Source organism: Vicia villosa, linkage group LG5 (genome assembly GCF_029867415.1).
Source record: "Vicia villosa cultivar HV-30 ecotype Madison, WI linkage group LG5, Vvil1.0, whole genome shotgun sequence".
In the NCBI taxonomy this organism is placed as follows: Eukaryota; Viridiplantae; Streptophyta; class Magnoliopsida; order Fabales; family Fabaceae; genus Vicia; species Vicia villosa.
The window spans coordinates 144,875,913-144,892,283 of record NC_081184.1 but is presented as its reverse complement, the minus strand read 5'-3'; the positions used below and the strand labels follow the sequence as shown (position 1 = coordinate 144,892,283).

The following is a 16,371-nucleotide window of genomic DNA, read 5'->3' as shown; positions in this document are numbered from 1 at the left end:
GTACATCATTTCCTCACTTTTTCCCACTCCCTCTCTCTCATTCACTCTCAGACTCCTCTGGTCCTCCTCTCCTCCCTCTCTCACTCACGTGTCTCTCTTCCTCTCCTCCTCCCATGTCTCTACCTCAGCCACCTCCGACGGCCTCCTCTTCCCCTCCTTGTCTCCGATAATAACTCCTCATCCTCACACACTAGTTATTGTTTTTACTTCTTCTTGAATCGTGATTTCGTGTATCTGTTTCAGAGAGATATCTTGGAGTATCTTCTTCGTATAACTGTAATGTATTCAATCTTTTTGTATTGTTATATTTCACATAAATTTCATGCTATTTACCATGTTTGCATGTTAGGTTTGATGCTTCGTTCCATAGTATGTTGGTGTTTTGCCCTATTTTGTTTTGCCCTAATTTGTTTTGACCTAAATTTTTTATAAATGAAATGCATGTTACAATTTTGACCTAAGTTTTGCCTATTTCAATTTTCAAGTTTGATTAAGATTAATAAATCGTTAGGGTTTTCTTATACTGAGTTTTTTTGATTTGTAAATGATAATAAAGCTCGATTAGGTTTTCTTATACTGTTCTAAATAAAGTTGGGCTTCTGTTGTTGGGTTTTGTTACAGTTTACTATTATATTATTGTTTAATTCTTTGTATTTTCTTCCATGTCGTTTCAAGATTCATCATTGACTCCTCCAACAATGGTGGATGATCTTATTGATATTGAGTTGTTGCTTGGTGACATCGGGGAAGAGGAGACAACGGATGGAGGTAATTTAGAGATTGGTGAGTTGATGGATATGGAGGTTCCAGTTCCGAGTGATACAACTACTCAAACCAACCCCACTGATAATACTACTACTCAGACCCCTACTCAAAATACTACAAACACAAACACTGATGCTTCAACCCCTCAAGTTGCCCAAGCTCAGAGTTCCCAGAGTCAGAGAAATGCTGATGGTAGAGCTCCTCGTCCCAAAAAATCTGCTGTTCATTCTGAAATGGTGCTGATTGTAGGTCCAGATGGCATTAAGAAGTGGAAGTGCAGATGGTGTGGAAAGCTTTACACATATGATTCAAAGTGGAAGAGTACCTCTAATGGTAAGAAACATTTAGATGCTTGTATTCAGAGAAGGTTAAGGTTGAAAGGAAATAATGAGAAAGAGTTTGCTCAATCTAGATTAAACATAGGTGATAATACTCCTAGTTTAGCTACTTGGACATATAATCATGCTAGGGTTAGAGAAATTGCAGCACACATGATTCTAGGTCATGAATTTCCTTTTTCTGTTATGGAAGGTGTTATTTTTAATGAATTTCTAAAAGAGATTTATCCATGGTACAAAAAGATTACTAGGCAACAGGTTAAGTTTGATTGTGAGACATTTTATGAGGCTGAGAGAATTAAAATGAAAAGGTCTATGGCTTTGATTAATAGGGTCAGTCTCACCACTGACTTGTGGTGGTCTGGTGAACAGAGGATAGGCTATATGACTGTGACTGGTCATTTCATTGATTCAAAATGGCAGCTTCATAAAAGAGTTTTATCTTTTAAGAATGTGCCACCACCACATTCTGGAGAGGTTTTGTGCAGGGAATTGATAAAGGTAATGGATGATTGGGGAATAAGGGATAAGGTAGCATCTATTTCTGTTGATAATGCCAGTGCCAATGATAATTGCATTGCTAGGTTGAAGAGGGATTATTCTGGTAGGAGAAATTTACCCTTAGGTGGTAAGTTATTTCATGTAAGGTGTTGTGCACACATCTTAAATCTGTTGGTGCAGGATGGGCTTGATATGATTAAGGTGTCTGTTGATAAGATAAGAAATGGTGTCAAATACTTGCTCAATTCTGAAACAAGATGCAAATCATTCAAAAAGATTGTTGATGAGTTGCAACTTGAAGGCAGAATGCAAGTGTTGGATACAAAGACTAGGTGGAACTCAACTTGGTTGATGTTGTCTACTGCATACCATTACAGAGAAGTGTGGCCTAGATATGCTGAGGAAAATGGTGCATTTCTCAGTTTTTTGCCTGATGCAAATGATTGGGAAGATGTTCATGATATTTGCAAGTTTTTGGAGGTTTTTGCTGATGTGACATCAATTATTAGTGGCACATCTTACCCTACTGCTAATCTGTTTTTGTCTGAGCTTTACAGAGTGAAGGTTTTACTTGATAATCCTTCAAGAATCTCACATAATCCTCAGTTGCAGGCCCTTGCTAGTGAAATGAAGTTGAAATATGACAAGTATTGGTCAGAGTCCAATACATTGATTTCTATTGGTGCAGTTCTTGATCCAAGGTATGAACATATTAGCATATGATGTATGATTATTATCTGAGGCATGATTAAAATTCTCTGATCTTGATATGAATGATTATTATCTGATGCATGATTGGTATCCTGTTATTGATATGTATAGTAGTGAGTTGTGACTTAATTATGTCTTATTAAGTTGCCTTGCTGCTGGTTGTGGTTTAATAGTGCCTACTGCCTGCCTATGATGTAATCTTTTCTGGAATTGTATGAATTATTTATGATTACCTGAGGCATATGATGGATCCTGTAATCCTGTTCTTGATAGGCTCATTTAAGTTGCCTTGCTGGTTGTGGACTTGTGGTTTAATAGTGCCTATGATGAAATCTTTTCTTGAATTGTATGAATTATGAATTATGATTACCTGAGGCCTATGATGGATTGTTTTGTTGATATGCATATTAGTGAGTTGTGACTTAATAGTGCCTATTTTCTCATTTAAGTTGCCTTGCTAGTTGTGGTTTAATAGTGCCTATGATGACATGTTTTCTTGATCTGTATTATTAGAATTCAAGATTCTGAGGCCTATTCTGTTACCTCTTGGTGACTTTAGTTGGGTTTGTGGCCTATTCTGTTACCTCATTAGTTGTTAATGCTGCCAATGATGAACAATAATTCTGAGGTCATTAATTGTTAATGTTGCCTTTCCTAATGAATTATTCTGAGGCCATTGTTGTTACCTTATACTTTATTTTATGCAATAGGTATAAGATGATCTTCATCAAATGGGTATACCCCTTTTTGTATCCAAATCCCACTCAATCAGATACATATCAACAACAGTTGTCTGAAAATTTAAGTACCCTCTTCCAATTGTATCAAGATTCCTATGGAACCAATGATGCAACTACCCCTACTGCTGCATCTGAATCTCCAGAAGTAGGATCTACTTCTGGATTGGGAAGGAGGAACTTTGAAATGTTTTTAGAAACTGTTGTGGGTAATAATTCCAAATCTGACCTTGAATTATATTTTGAGGAGCCTCCTTTGAAAGTTCCCCCTAATGCTAAATTTGATGTTTTAACTTGGTGGATGGGAAATGAGGCCAAATATCCTGTTCTTAGTAAATTGGCAAAGGATATCCTAACTGTTCCAGTTACTACTGTTGCTTCAGAAGCAACTTTTAGTGCTGGGAAAAGGATTATTGATCCTAAAAGATCTTCTATGAAAACTAAGACAGTTGAAATGGTGGTTTGTGGAGGTGATTGGGTGAAGGAGAAATATGGAATAAAGAAGGGGTGCACTGCTTCTATTGTAAGTTTATTTTTCATGTCTTCTTTCAATTCTAACTAATAGATGTTTATTATCATCAAATCTTAACTAATACTTTTCAAATTTGTGTTGTAGCTTGAGGAGCCACAAGATGAACCTTTGACATATCATTTTGGTGAAGATTTGGGTGTTTCATTTACTGCTGCTGCAACTTGAAGTTGAATACAATGCCAATGATGAGATTGTTCTGAGGCATTATTATGAAATGTAATGATCTTTTGAGTTTCTTTTGACTTATCATTTTGAAATGCTGCTGCTGGTTGTCATTTTGAAACCTCATGTATTTTTGATACAATTATCTTTGGTAGCCTCTTACCAAAACATCAATATTTATCTTGGTATATTATATAAGTTTGAATATTATATGAGTGAATAGTGATTATGAAATGCTGCTGCTTGTTAATTTCACATGTAAAATTATTAGTTTCATTTCATGTACAGTTTGGAAACCCATAAATAAACATGAAATTTCATTATTTATTTTTTGTGTATCGGGTGGTCCGGTTACCCGATCAATAACAACGGTCCGTGTTGCACCCCAAAATTTGCCCATATTTATTTCTAACTGGTTTAGGCTTTACATTTCATTTGCATCCATCTATTAGGGCATCAACATAACATCTTGCATCATTAATCAATAACTTTGCATTGGATCAAGGATCTCGGAAGCCAAGGTTTTACATGGTCATTTGTCGTGGACTTCTTTCTCCCAAAGCTACAAGGCTTTCCTCTATAAGGATTCATCAAGGGCAAGAGGATAATGGTTTTTTTACGAGGCATCTGAATTTGTTAATTCCACTGAGGTTCACTAGATTTCATGCTAAGATGTTCTCCCAGACTGCAAGTTGTGTCTTCGTCCAAAGGACTCCTCAGGATGTTCCATTTATTTGTGAGCATTGAGTCAAGAGTCTTGTGGAGTGAATTGCAAAGAAAATGAATCATGATACAAGACTATGAGCTTAAAGAGAGCATTGTATTCAAGGCGCTGCTATATGTTCAATTATTTTGGTGGTTTGGTTCGAATTAAGGTACCAAGATTGAGTCAATTGAAGTTTGCAAGTGGATTGGAGTTTATTCACCAAAAATATTCATGCAAGTTTTGACTTAAACATCACTCATTCAAGGTCTTCACCATTCAAGGTTTCAAGTTCAAGAGTTAAAACTTAAAGCTAATCCATTCAAGATTTATGGAAGTGACGAGAAAGGAAAATAAAAAGAATCCATTCCACTTTAGTACATGAAGACAAGAATCAAGGGATATGTGAACCTATGTGTACTGTTCGGAAAATCCTAAAGAAATATGATAGGACCCATTATTCCAAGCAAGGGCAATTATTCATGGTCACAAGACATGGTTTGAAGGTGGATATCTCGGGGTTCTAAGTCCAATTCAAGAATCCAAAGTTAAGAAAATTACACAATTGGCAACTACAAGAATCCGAAATCAAACTACATTCCAACTTTTCAAGATTTAAATCCTATTCTCAAAAATCATTCTGTACCAAATACATTCGTTATACTTTCGCATTGCATTACATTGACATCAAGAATATTACACAAATTATTTCATTCAAATACATTCCTAAGGACTAAGGTTTTCCATTGCCTCTTCCTCCTCGAGTTCCCGTCGTATTCCTTCCGATTCTTCCCATCTTCATGAGCAATTTCCCTGTCCAATGAACCATATATTGTGTCCTCAAGCCAACACCATGAAGCATACAAGGCTGCTGCCAAAACCGAGCTGCATAAAGAGCCATGACCCGCGGCGAAACCGAATGAGATCTCTTCATAACGACCCTGCAGCTGCATAAAAGAGGAAAGCAGTTCACCATATATGCGTAATTCAGAATGAAATATTTACAATTCAGAAAAAAGAGACCAGATTCAGTCGAAGAAAATCAATTTCCATCTGATCACATTCACGGGTAGATGCAATAAACAGTATACATTCAAACAGTTACCATAGCCCTTCACACAAACCACATTAACAGTAACAGCACATAGGGTTCTAACGAGAATAAATCAGTACAAAAAAAGAGAGAAAATTCATACAGAACTCAGCACCCATTCAGCCTCACAACCTTTTACTAACTAGTTACTATATCCTAACTGTCAAAACCAAACATGTAACTAACTCAGTTTCAGTTCATAACTAACTTTCTCAAATAAACCTAGCCATTCAAGATTCAACATAGATAACCTTTAACTAACAGTTTTCCTAACCTCTAACCTATTTCTAATAACCACCTCCAATAAATCAGTTACACAACAGTTAACATCTAACTGAATCTCATAACTGACCAAACAGAATTGCTAACTAACCTGCCAGCTCATCAAACAGAATCATAACTAACCTATAACACCCTGCAACTAACTTTCAGCTCTCACAACAGAAAAAAACTTCCCTAACAGAAACATAACCATCACTAACTGATTCTATAACAGAAAACCAACAGAAAATAAGAGAAGTGGAACTAACCTTCAACCTATATAAATCAGAATTCCCTCCAATTCAGGGGCCTTCAACCATTTTCACTCTCTCCTCACTTGATCACACCATTCATCCACCATCTTCACATTCAAAACTTCATCCACCATCCTCCACCCTTCACTCCATCTCAATCCTCTCTTCTTCATTCTCAATCCTCCACGCCTCATGCACACACCTTGAATCTTCTTCTCTCTCTCGGAACCGATTATTCATTCACAACCATCACTTCTTCAACCTCTCAACCTTCTTCTTCCACCCAAAAACCTCTCCAATCAATCTTCAACCTCCATTCATCGAAGATTCAACCATCAACTTCCTTCAATCTCCACACTTCAATAGAATCATCACCATAACCAATCTTCATTCAATTCTGAGAAAAAGCTTCAAGTCAATCTTCAGCAACCATCATCACTATTGCTGTTCGTTATCTCCATTCATTCGATCTCGCCAAACTCTGTAAATCTTCAACAAGTTGCAAGAACAACGAACGCAGAAGAAGAAGCTGTTCACATTGCCACGCACGTCATCAACGACTCTGCAACTTCGCATCGGCTTCACGTCACAACAACGTTCATCATCATCTTCATCAACATCGTCGAAGCAACACCACAACAGCAACAGTTTAAAACGCAAAAAGAAGAAGACGAAGGAGAAGCTACAATCTTCATCATTTTCGTAAAACCTTTCGCAACGTTAAACATCATCTTCGCTACACACCTCGCAAGGCGCCTTCGTCTGCAAATAACAGTCGGAGATTCGTCGTCGGGGAAGGTTGAAGCCATTACCGCCGTCGCCGTTGCAAGTGATCAAGAGAGGAGCCGATTGAGATAAAAACGGTAAGGTGAAGTCGGAGAGAAGATGACTTAGGATGTGTGGTGGCCGGAGTTCATGGAGACCGGTGATACTCCGATCGGAGAAGGCTGAAGTCGCGGCGCCGTTCGCGTTCGTGAATGAGGACGAAGGAGTCCAATGGTCACAAGGTTAGGTAGCCCTAATTCCCCTTTTATGATTTCAATTATATTGTTAATTTACTCTATCTTAATTAGCAATAACTGGTGTAATTAAACATGATTAACTCAAAAACATAACAAAGATCTGAAAATAATGAGTGCTTGGACCAATTGTTGCTGGGCTTTACTCGAATTGCTGTTCACACCCATTGTAATAGGCCCAACGCGCCATCTTTAGAAATCTCAGTTCAACAAAAATTACTGCAGCACCCCCCCGTGTTGTTAGATTTCTTTCTTTTTCCAATTTGTTCCTCTCCTAATTTCTGTTTAGTAAACCAGTTTTAATTCAGATAAAAAATGAACAAAAATATGTTTTAGATAGAATCACATGTGTAAATAATTGTAGTATTTTTTCTAGATTTTTAGAAATTGTTTTCCTATTTTTAATAAATCCTTTCTTTCAACATGTTCATTGTGTTTTTAAGTTTGATCGGTTTTGCAAATTAATTTTGTTTAATACCTTAGGAGTAGAATTTAATTGCCATTTTTTGTGTGATATCAGTAGACTCATATACCATATTGTGTGAAAAAGATAAAAGTCTAATTCTATGTTTCGGTTAGGTTTTCATTAGATTTTCTATACCCGATTTATGTACGTTCCTAAACGGATAACCATGTAAATTTGACCTATAATTTGCTTTGCATTTATGCAATGGACTTAGTTTCTTTTTGTACATATAAATAGGGATGTTTAGAGGTCCTAAGACCTGGAGTTGATTTTTTCAAGTCATGTTTTCTTATTTTACTTGATTTTTCTTTTTCACTTGTAAATAACTCACCTTTGGTTAACGATCGCACCATAATTTGTCCGAATGACCTATAATTTTGTATGAAACTTCTTGACTTGTTTTGTGATTGCTTAGACACCTTTTAGAGGTCATTAGCTACTGACTTCCATCATTTGATTGCATGCTTCTAACTTCATTCACCATTTGAACTTACTAACTAGTTTTGACCTAGTTTTGTCTAGTTTTTGTTAGAACTTTGTGTTGCTTCAAATTAATTGACTAACATAGATTGGTATAAGGTCTTGGACCTATAAATGAACTAATTGCTACTGACTTTAAGCTTTGTTCATGTTTTCATTTGCTTTTTGTTTCGGTTAATTGATGTTTGTTCACTAATTGTTAAGTAGCGATTCAAGCGATACTTTGGTAACTCTTTGTGAATATTTTCGTATAGTGCCATATGGCTTTTGTGTTTGATTTAGGACATTTATTTCCTTGATTTGCTACTGCCCTAGGGCTCTCTTCTCATCTTGTTGGAGTTGTAACTCCATTCTTTTGCCATGTTCCCTTAGACTCTTCCTTCTTTGTTAAGAGGAATTGAGATAGGTTAGGATAGTTATCCTTGACCTTAGGGCCATTAGACTTAGATTAGAATAACTTAGATTAGAGAATAGGTTAGTTCCCCTTTTGTTCATTCTCTTTCTTTTTCAACTTTAAAACACTAATAAATAAAGAGGCGAATCACATTAAGAAAGTGATAGAGAAATGAGTGGGATTCATTCCCTAATCTGTTTCTCAATCACTTAGTGGCATAGAAATGAGTGGGATTCATTCCCTAATCTGTTTCTCGGTCACTACTTAATGGGAGAGAAATGAGTGGGATTCATTCCCTAATCTGTTTCTCAAACATTAGTTAATGGGATAGAAATGAGTGGGATTCATTCCCTAATCTGTTTCTTGAACATTATATAATGGGATAGAAGTGAGTGGGATTCATTCTCTAATCTGCTTCTCGATCATTATACATTTTATGTGATTCGAATCGCAAAGTAAATCCCCTTAAAAAATACTCAACCAAAAACATTTAAAACACTTAATAAAGGCTCGAATTAAAACAAAGTGACGAAGTGGTGCGAAACCTTGTATTGGGTTTTGTTCATCATGTAGTTACATAAAAAACACAAACCCAAGTTCATTTTCTTTTGCCTTGTTAGGCGCTTAAGAACAAGTTAAGTCCTTTCCAAAAGTAGGCGTATAAGTCTCCAAAGGTCGAGCATCGTGGATTGTGACCTTAACCGCTGTTCAATTAAAAAACACAAAACAAATGGAAACTATGGAGCCGAACTACGGTCGTTCTGATTCCTGAAAAGGATACGTAGGCATTGGGTCGCGGGGCCTAAGCGAGCACACTTGTAAATAATTCCTTCTTTTCCCCGTATTTCTTTTGCATGCATTCACATTTAGGTTTTAGACATTAGACACCCTTTAGATAGAAACAAACATAGGTGGATACCATCGAGTACGATGGGCGTGAGGGGTGCTAACACCTTCCCCTTGCGTAACCGACTCCCGTGCCCTGTTCTCTGGTCGAAAGACCTTGTCCTTGTTTCGAGTTAGGTTTTCTGATATTCCTTTCCCGCGATGGGATAAATATATTAGTGGCGACTCTGATTCCATTTTTCGCGGTAGCGACAGCTGGCGACTCTGCTGGGGATGTTGATAGACCTGTTGCTGGTCCATCCTTAGTGAGTCGATCCTAGCCTGCGTTTGTTTGTTTATTTACTGGGTGTTTATTTGTTTTTATGTCCATACCTTGTATATATGTTTACATGTTTACCTTTCTGCTTGCATATCATGCATATGGATTATATTTTGTGTTCCTTGGGGTCTTCTGTTCTGTTTTGCAGGTTGGGTGGGTTGTTATATGAGGTAAAAGGCCCAATACCCAGGCCAGAGTTGACACATAGGATACCTAGGATAGAGTGGATAGTCATGACGCCAACAGAATGTCAGGTTCTGTTGATTGCGATCATGAGACCCACGACCAGCTGAGACTCGAATGGGATACCGTTGTTGGCATGTATTTGCAACAATGATGGTGTTTCAGGAGAGTTGTTAACGCTGGAGACCTTTTGACCTACCTTGACCTAGATTTACCTGTGAGTGGGGTGGGATATACATGACAGGTACCGTCGGTGACTATTCTATTCTGTTGGTGACTATTGGTTCTCCTGGTATTCAAAAAGGTGTCGGACCTTTGATCTCATGGCATCCGACCTATATCAGTTATTCAGAGGATTGTACAGATGCTACTAAGATTATATGGACCTTAATCCCATGCTTTTGCATTGCATAACATCATTACTTTATCCACTTCATTTGTGGGGGATTCTAAAGTCTATTTCCAAAAAAAAAAAAAAAGATGAAAAAAAGTAGAAAAAAAAAATAAAAAAATAAAAGATGGAAAAGAAAAAAGAAAAGATACTATATGCAAAAAAAAAATAGAATAAAAGAGAAACAAAAGTTGATGAAAAGACTTTAGGATCCCTTAGAAATGAAACATGCATTCACACTATCATGCATTTCATGGTTCTATCAGAAGCTTATGGGGGCCCTTTCTATTCAGATTTTGACATCAACAACGAATTGACTTCTCACCGCTACGTGCTTGAAGATTAATGATGGAACAACTCCGTGAGGACTTAACTCAGATGAGGACAGAAATTGGAATTAACCTGAATCATTGTATGGAGGCTATTCAAGCCCTTGCTTTTAGACATGAAGAATTGAGACAGGTTCTTCAGAGGCCAGATACAAATGTTAATCTCAACCCAGGAGAAGGTCTTGTAAATCAGAATGTTAGAAATACTGTTGAGATTCCAATTCCTGCTAAGGAGACTTCGCATCATGAGAATAATTCTGAACTGGAAGCCTTCAGGTTCCCGATTGACGAGTTTGACAAAAGGTTCCACCTCCTGGATGAAAGGTTGAAAGCCATGGAAGGTCGTGATTCTATTGATCTGAACGTTGTTGGTTTATGCCTAGTGCCTGGTATTAAGATTCCTGCTAAGTTCAAAGTCCCCAACTTCGAGAAGTACAAGGGTATCACGTGTCCGATAGCTCATGTCAAGGCATTTTGCAATAAAATGGCTCCTTATGCTGAGAATGACAAGTTGTTAATGCATTTCTTTCAAGATAGCCTCAGTGGTACATCTCTTGAGTGGTATAACCAACTCGAAAGAACCGATGTCCGAACTTGGAAAGAACTAGCAGAAGCCTTTGTCAAGCGTTACAAGCACAACAGTAACATGGCTCCGACCAGAATGCAACTCCAAGCTTTGACTCAGAAAACTGACGAATCGTTCAGAGAATATGCCCGAAGATGGAGAGAATTAGCTGCTAGAGTTCAACCTCCACTCTTAGAGAAAGAGCTCATGGATATGTTTAAGGATGTGATGGAAAGCCCGTACTACCAATGTTTGGCTGCATGTAAAGCCTCTGATTTTGCAGAATTGGTTCTCGTTGGAGAACGAATGGAGCATGGTATTAAGAATGGTAATGTCCAAGTTTTTGGTACTCTTTCTGAATTCCCTAAGCAAGTGAATGAAGAGACCAATGCAGTCTCTGATTATGAAGAGGAATCTCCCGACCATTTTCCTGATCATATCTCTCGTCATGAAGCAGTGGTAGTTACTTCTGTTCAGAATGATCCACAAATTTGTGTTGCAACTCTCAATCAGCCTCCCACTCAGTTTGGTCAACAGAAGCTTATCCCAAATGATCAATCAGGTCAGTGTGTGCCACTAAGTCGGAATTGTCAACAAAATCGTCACCCACAAGGTAGACAGAGGCATAGAAGGCCAAAAAGAGTGTACGATCCCATTCCTATGACTCGTGATAAGCTGCTTTCTCACTTGATCAATCTTTCCTTGGTAGAACCAAAGCAACCCAAGCAACCAAAGCCTGTTCATTTCCCGTATCATGTGGGATTTGACCCTAATGTTAGTTGTGGCTACCATGCTGGGGCGCCTGGCCATTCGATTGAAGATTGCCAACCATTCAAAGATAAGGTTCAAGACCTGATTGATTCCAAGGCTATCACTTTCATACCCGAGGGCCAAGATTGAAGTTCTCTGTTGACTCAGTGGGTCTTCTGAAGCAATAAGGCCATACGGAGTCAAGTCTCCTCAACTATGGCAATCATCATTTCATTTCCGTATTCTCATTTCAGTACTTCCTATTTTGTGAAAGGCTATTTCCTTGTTTGAACTGGTTGGTATGATAATAATAAAAGCCCCATAAACTCTCGAGCAACTTTGTCAGAATCTTTTCAAAAAAGGGAAATCAAGAATGTTTTGTAGAAGCATCTCTCATTCTCAAGGTTCTTATGCTCAGTTGTATCCGTGGAGATTGGTGTTTCAGTTGGTGTTTGAGCTCTCTTTGCAACAAGTAGTCTCTCTAAATTTGGTGACCACGCAAGGTTCCTCCATGTTTGATGGCAAATACTTCTTCAACGAATATGCTTGGGGCTCCCGCACGAGGGATAAGCAAGACGTACTCTTATCTTGAGCGTTGCCTCACTCGCATTGCTCAAATCCCTAAAGTAAAAAAAAAAGAGTAAAAAGAAAATAATAATTACAACTCTTGGGTGACTTCGTTGAAATTTCCGTTTGAAGTAATCTGAAGTTTTTGGAAGGAACTGCAGAAAGTATTCAAGATCAATAAGTCCATACGGAGTCAAGTCTCCTCAATAATGGTCATTCATCTGGTTCCCTACTGCATTTTCATTTGTAATCTTTCTTTGTTTGTTTAAGAATTGCTAGCATGTAAAATTTTGTTAATTTTTGAATGAAAATCATAATACATTGTTATGTTTGTCTTGAAGTAATCCATTCGTTTTCACTCAAAAAAAAAAGTTTTTGGCATTATGATACCAACTTTACTTATATCTTGCTTAGGCAACGAGCGGAGGGAGAATGATGAAAGAAAAAAATGCAAAATCCCTAATTGTGTGTTTTTGAATAAAACCCTACTGATGATGTACAGGCATTGTTTCAAATCCCCAAACACCGGAGATATAAGGGAGATAGACCCTCGTCAACCCCTTTGAGCCTTGAAGTAGGAGTTTCTTTTCTGATCAGAAAAAACCCTTATTTTTAACCCTGGGGCAGGGTAGTGTTCATTTAACTTGATCGAGTGTTCAAAACTCACCAAATGATATACATTTAAGGATACAACAATGGTTATCCTTCAAAAGGTTGAGGAAAGTCAAAACCGTGATGGTTATCCTTCACCTACCAAGAGGGCAAAAGATGACGATACCACAATGGTGATCCTTCATCAATCATGGAATGAGGCAGTCGCAATCACTTCCAACGAATCAAAGACAATGAGAGGTCACACGACTTGTTCAAAAAAAAAAGAAAAAAAAAAGAAGAAAAAAATGAAAAGAAAAGAAACAAAATGCAAAAATATAGCAATAAAAAGAAAAAGGATGGTGAAAATAAAGAAAAAAACAAGGTCGTGTGACAATGAATCAGAAGAATAAAAGGTGAGTGACTGCCATGTCCGAAAAACCTCATTGATTCCTCAACTGTTTCAAAAATTTCTTTGTGAGAGATGAGCACTCATGTTGAGTTAATTGAACTTAGGAGTGGAGAACATCACGAAGGGGGTGGGCACCAAATATTTTTGAGCCTAAAAATCCTTTGTTTTTGAAAACCATGAAACCGGCCAAATTACAACCCTTAAAAGTCCTAATTGAAGTAGGGTTTATTTCAAAAGTGCACTCAGATGAGATAGTGTTTACTGACTCCCAATGAAGCGTAACACATATATGTTGGTATCGTATGCTCGCTTTATCTTTCATTCACAAGAGGTCGCAACCTCATTTCATAAAAAGTTTGTTTAAACTTCAAGACTAGCATAGGCTTTGCATTAGAATTATCATTCTTAGAATTAACATTCTTTTGCATACAAAGCATTTGCTTAAACATCAAGGAAGTTTCCATGATGAGAATCCATAAAGAGTTTGATCATGTCAAAGTAAGAGAGACTTGAGAATTCCGTAAAGTAAAAAAGCTATCACTTCAGAGATCAAAGCAAGTTGTTTGAATACTCCGTTGAGCAGGAGCAGTGGATACTCTATTTGTTTGATTACCCTAAAAGTTTTGAATACTCTTCTGAGTATGGTAAAGTTACTTCCATGATTTGTGGGATCTTAAGGGAAGTAAACTTAAGGAGTCTGATAAGATGAATATAATCAGGGGCAATCACGACGAGGAATCTCTCTCGTGAGTTCAGCCTATCTGGGGCAATTAATTCGAGGTTTAACCTCTCAAATTCAACCTATCAGGGGCAATCAAGTCGAAGTGTGATCTCTCCAATCCACTTAATCTGGGGCAATCCAATCGAGGAATCTCTCTCAAAATCCAGTCAACCTGGGGCACAATCTTTTGGGAATCATCATTCACTTGTAATGTGACCATCACATAATGAAGAAGTATCATAATGATTCCCCAGCAAGTTACTCTCCCCCAAACATAGGAGTTTATTTCTCCGGAGACTTTATTCCTCCCCAAGCATAGGAGTTTATTTCTCCTGAGATTTTGTTCCGTTTTTCAAGCATAGGAGTTTATTTCTCCTCGAGTTGTCCCAATCCTCCCAACAAGGGTTCCTCATCAATATTTCTCATCCCCAACATGGTGAATTGAGGGAATCTCCTCAAGCTAAAAATTCTTCGAGCTATGGCACATGGTGAGAAGTCAAAATTTTCTTCAAGTCAACAATCAGAAGCGTATCCCGCAAGTCAAAGTCCAATGTTTATTGGCACCCCACAAAATTCTTAACACTAAGGGGATTCTCCCTGGTGTTTACCTCTCCCGAGGTCAAAGATGAAATTCAATGGAATACTCCCCGAAAGGACCCCAATGATTTTGCTTCTCTATCACACTATTGCCTTTATTTGGCGCCTTGCATATAGTAATCATTGCATTCACATTGCATCTACAAAAATGCGTAGCATTTCCATGAAAATGGAGCATTACGCTAAAGAAAAATTCAAACATGCATCAATGCATAAGCCAGTTTGTGTACGCTCCAAGGGCACAATATAATATATCCCCAGAAGAAGTCTCATTTTCTCTCTCCAGTGTGGATTGAATACAAAGTCTTTCTTCATCAAGATCATTGTTTCATTGGTTATTTCCCATTCGCAGAGATCAATCATTTGGATAAACCATACTTTGTGTGTGGCAATTCAAGTGATTGTCACTTTTGTAGAATTACACCCGCCTTTGGCCTGAGGGATCCATGTAGTTCTTATGCTTCGCAAGCGTCAATGTTTCCTTGCAAATACAGTGTTTGATAACATCTCCAATAAGAGTCTGGTCATTACTAGTCTTCTTGCAGTCAAGTCCAATGATTATTGGCATCCCTTTCAAGTCCCGTGGTTATGGGCACCCTTCGGTCAGGTCTAATGTTGTTTAGTCCTCCCCGTTCAAGTCCGGTGGTTATCGGCATACCCCTTCAGATTTAATGAGATTCCAACCATCGAGTTGTGAGTCCCTTGTTTTCCGACCTAGAGTCGTGAGTTTCCGACTTTTTGTCGTGAAGATTCCAACCGTCGAGTTGTGAGTCCTTTGTTTTCCGACCTCGAGTCGTGAGTTTCTGACTTTTCGTCATGAAGATTCCAGCCATCGAGTTGTGAGTCCTTTGTTTTCCGACCTCGAGTCGTGAGTTTCTGACTTTTCGTCATGAAGATTCCAGCCATCGAGTTGTGAGTCCTTTGTTTTCCGACCTCGAGTCGTGAGTTTCCGACTTTTTGTCGTGAAGATTCCAACCGTCGAGTTGTGAGTCCTTTGTTGTCCAACCGTTGATTTGAGAGTTCTGAGATTCCAACCGTTGAGTTGTGAGTTTTGGGGTTTCCAACCTCGAGTCGTGAGTCTTTCAATCTTTGAGTTGTGAGTTATGAGTTTCCGACTTTTAGTCGTGAGTGTCCTAACCTTCGAGTTGTGGACGTTTGTCGTATACTCCCCAAAAAGTGTTCTGGCAAACTAATCTTTTGCACCTGCCTATTATAGGCATTACAAGGCTTTTTCTTTCCTTCGAGGAAATCCTACGGGAATATTACAGTTACTTGCTGAAGCTTGTTAAGTGGAGGCATCCAAAAAGAAAAAAAGAAATGATACAAACATCTGTCACCTGGAGCGCAAATTTTCTGGTACTTTGGTATTTAATCTTCTTCTACCTCGAATGTTCGAAAGGCTAACGCCAATCTCACCTTCAGGTTTAAGACGATTAAATAGGGGCAGCTGTTGCACCCCAAAATTTGCCCATATTTATTTCTAACTGGTTTAGGCTTTACATTTCATTTGCATCCATCTATTAGGGCATCAACATAACATCTTGCATCATTAATCAATAACTTTGCATTGGATCAAGGATCTCGGAAGCCAAGGTTTTACATGGTCATTTGTCGTGGACTTCTTTCTCCCAAAGCTACAAGGCTTTCCTCTATAAGGATTCATCAAGGGCAAGAGGATAATGGT

At 38.1% G+C, this 16,371-nt stretch overlaps 1 protein-coding gene across 1 annotated transcript; it reads left to right on the top strand.

Annotated features, from left to right (window-relative positions):
- Positions 1 to 619: 619 nt before the first annotated feature.
- On the top strand, positions 620 to 3,787 carry LOC131607661 (zinc finger BED domain-containing protein RICESLEEPER 1-like). The gene is made up of 3 exons (XM_058879638.1): positions 620 to 2,305; positions 3,026 to 3,575; positions 3,669 to 3,787. The coding sequence occupies exons 1-3, from the start codon at positions 663 to 665 to the stop codon at positions 3,747 to 3,749; spliced, it is 2,274 nt and encodes a 757-aa protein (XP_058735621.1). The 5' UTR covers positions 620 to 662; the 3' UTR covers positions 3,750 to 3,787.
- The last annotated feature ends 12,584 nt before the right edge of the window (positions 3,788 to 16,371 follow it).

Coding starts and splice junctions, on each gene's coding strand:
- LOC131607661 (XM_058879638.1), top strand. CDS start 663: ATGTCGTTTCAAGATTCATCATTGACTCCTCCAACAATGGTGGATGAT. Junction 2,306..3,025: donor GGTGCAGTTCTTGATCCAAG/GTATGAACATAT, acceptor TTTATGCAATAG/GTATAAGATGATCTTCATCA. Junction 3,576..3,668: donor AGGGGTGCACTGCTTCTATT/GTAAGTTTATTT, acceptor TTTGTGTTGTAG/CTTGAGGAGCCACAAGATGA.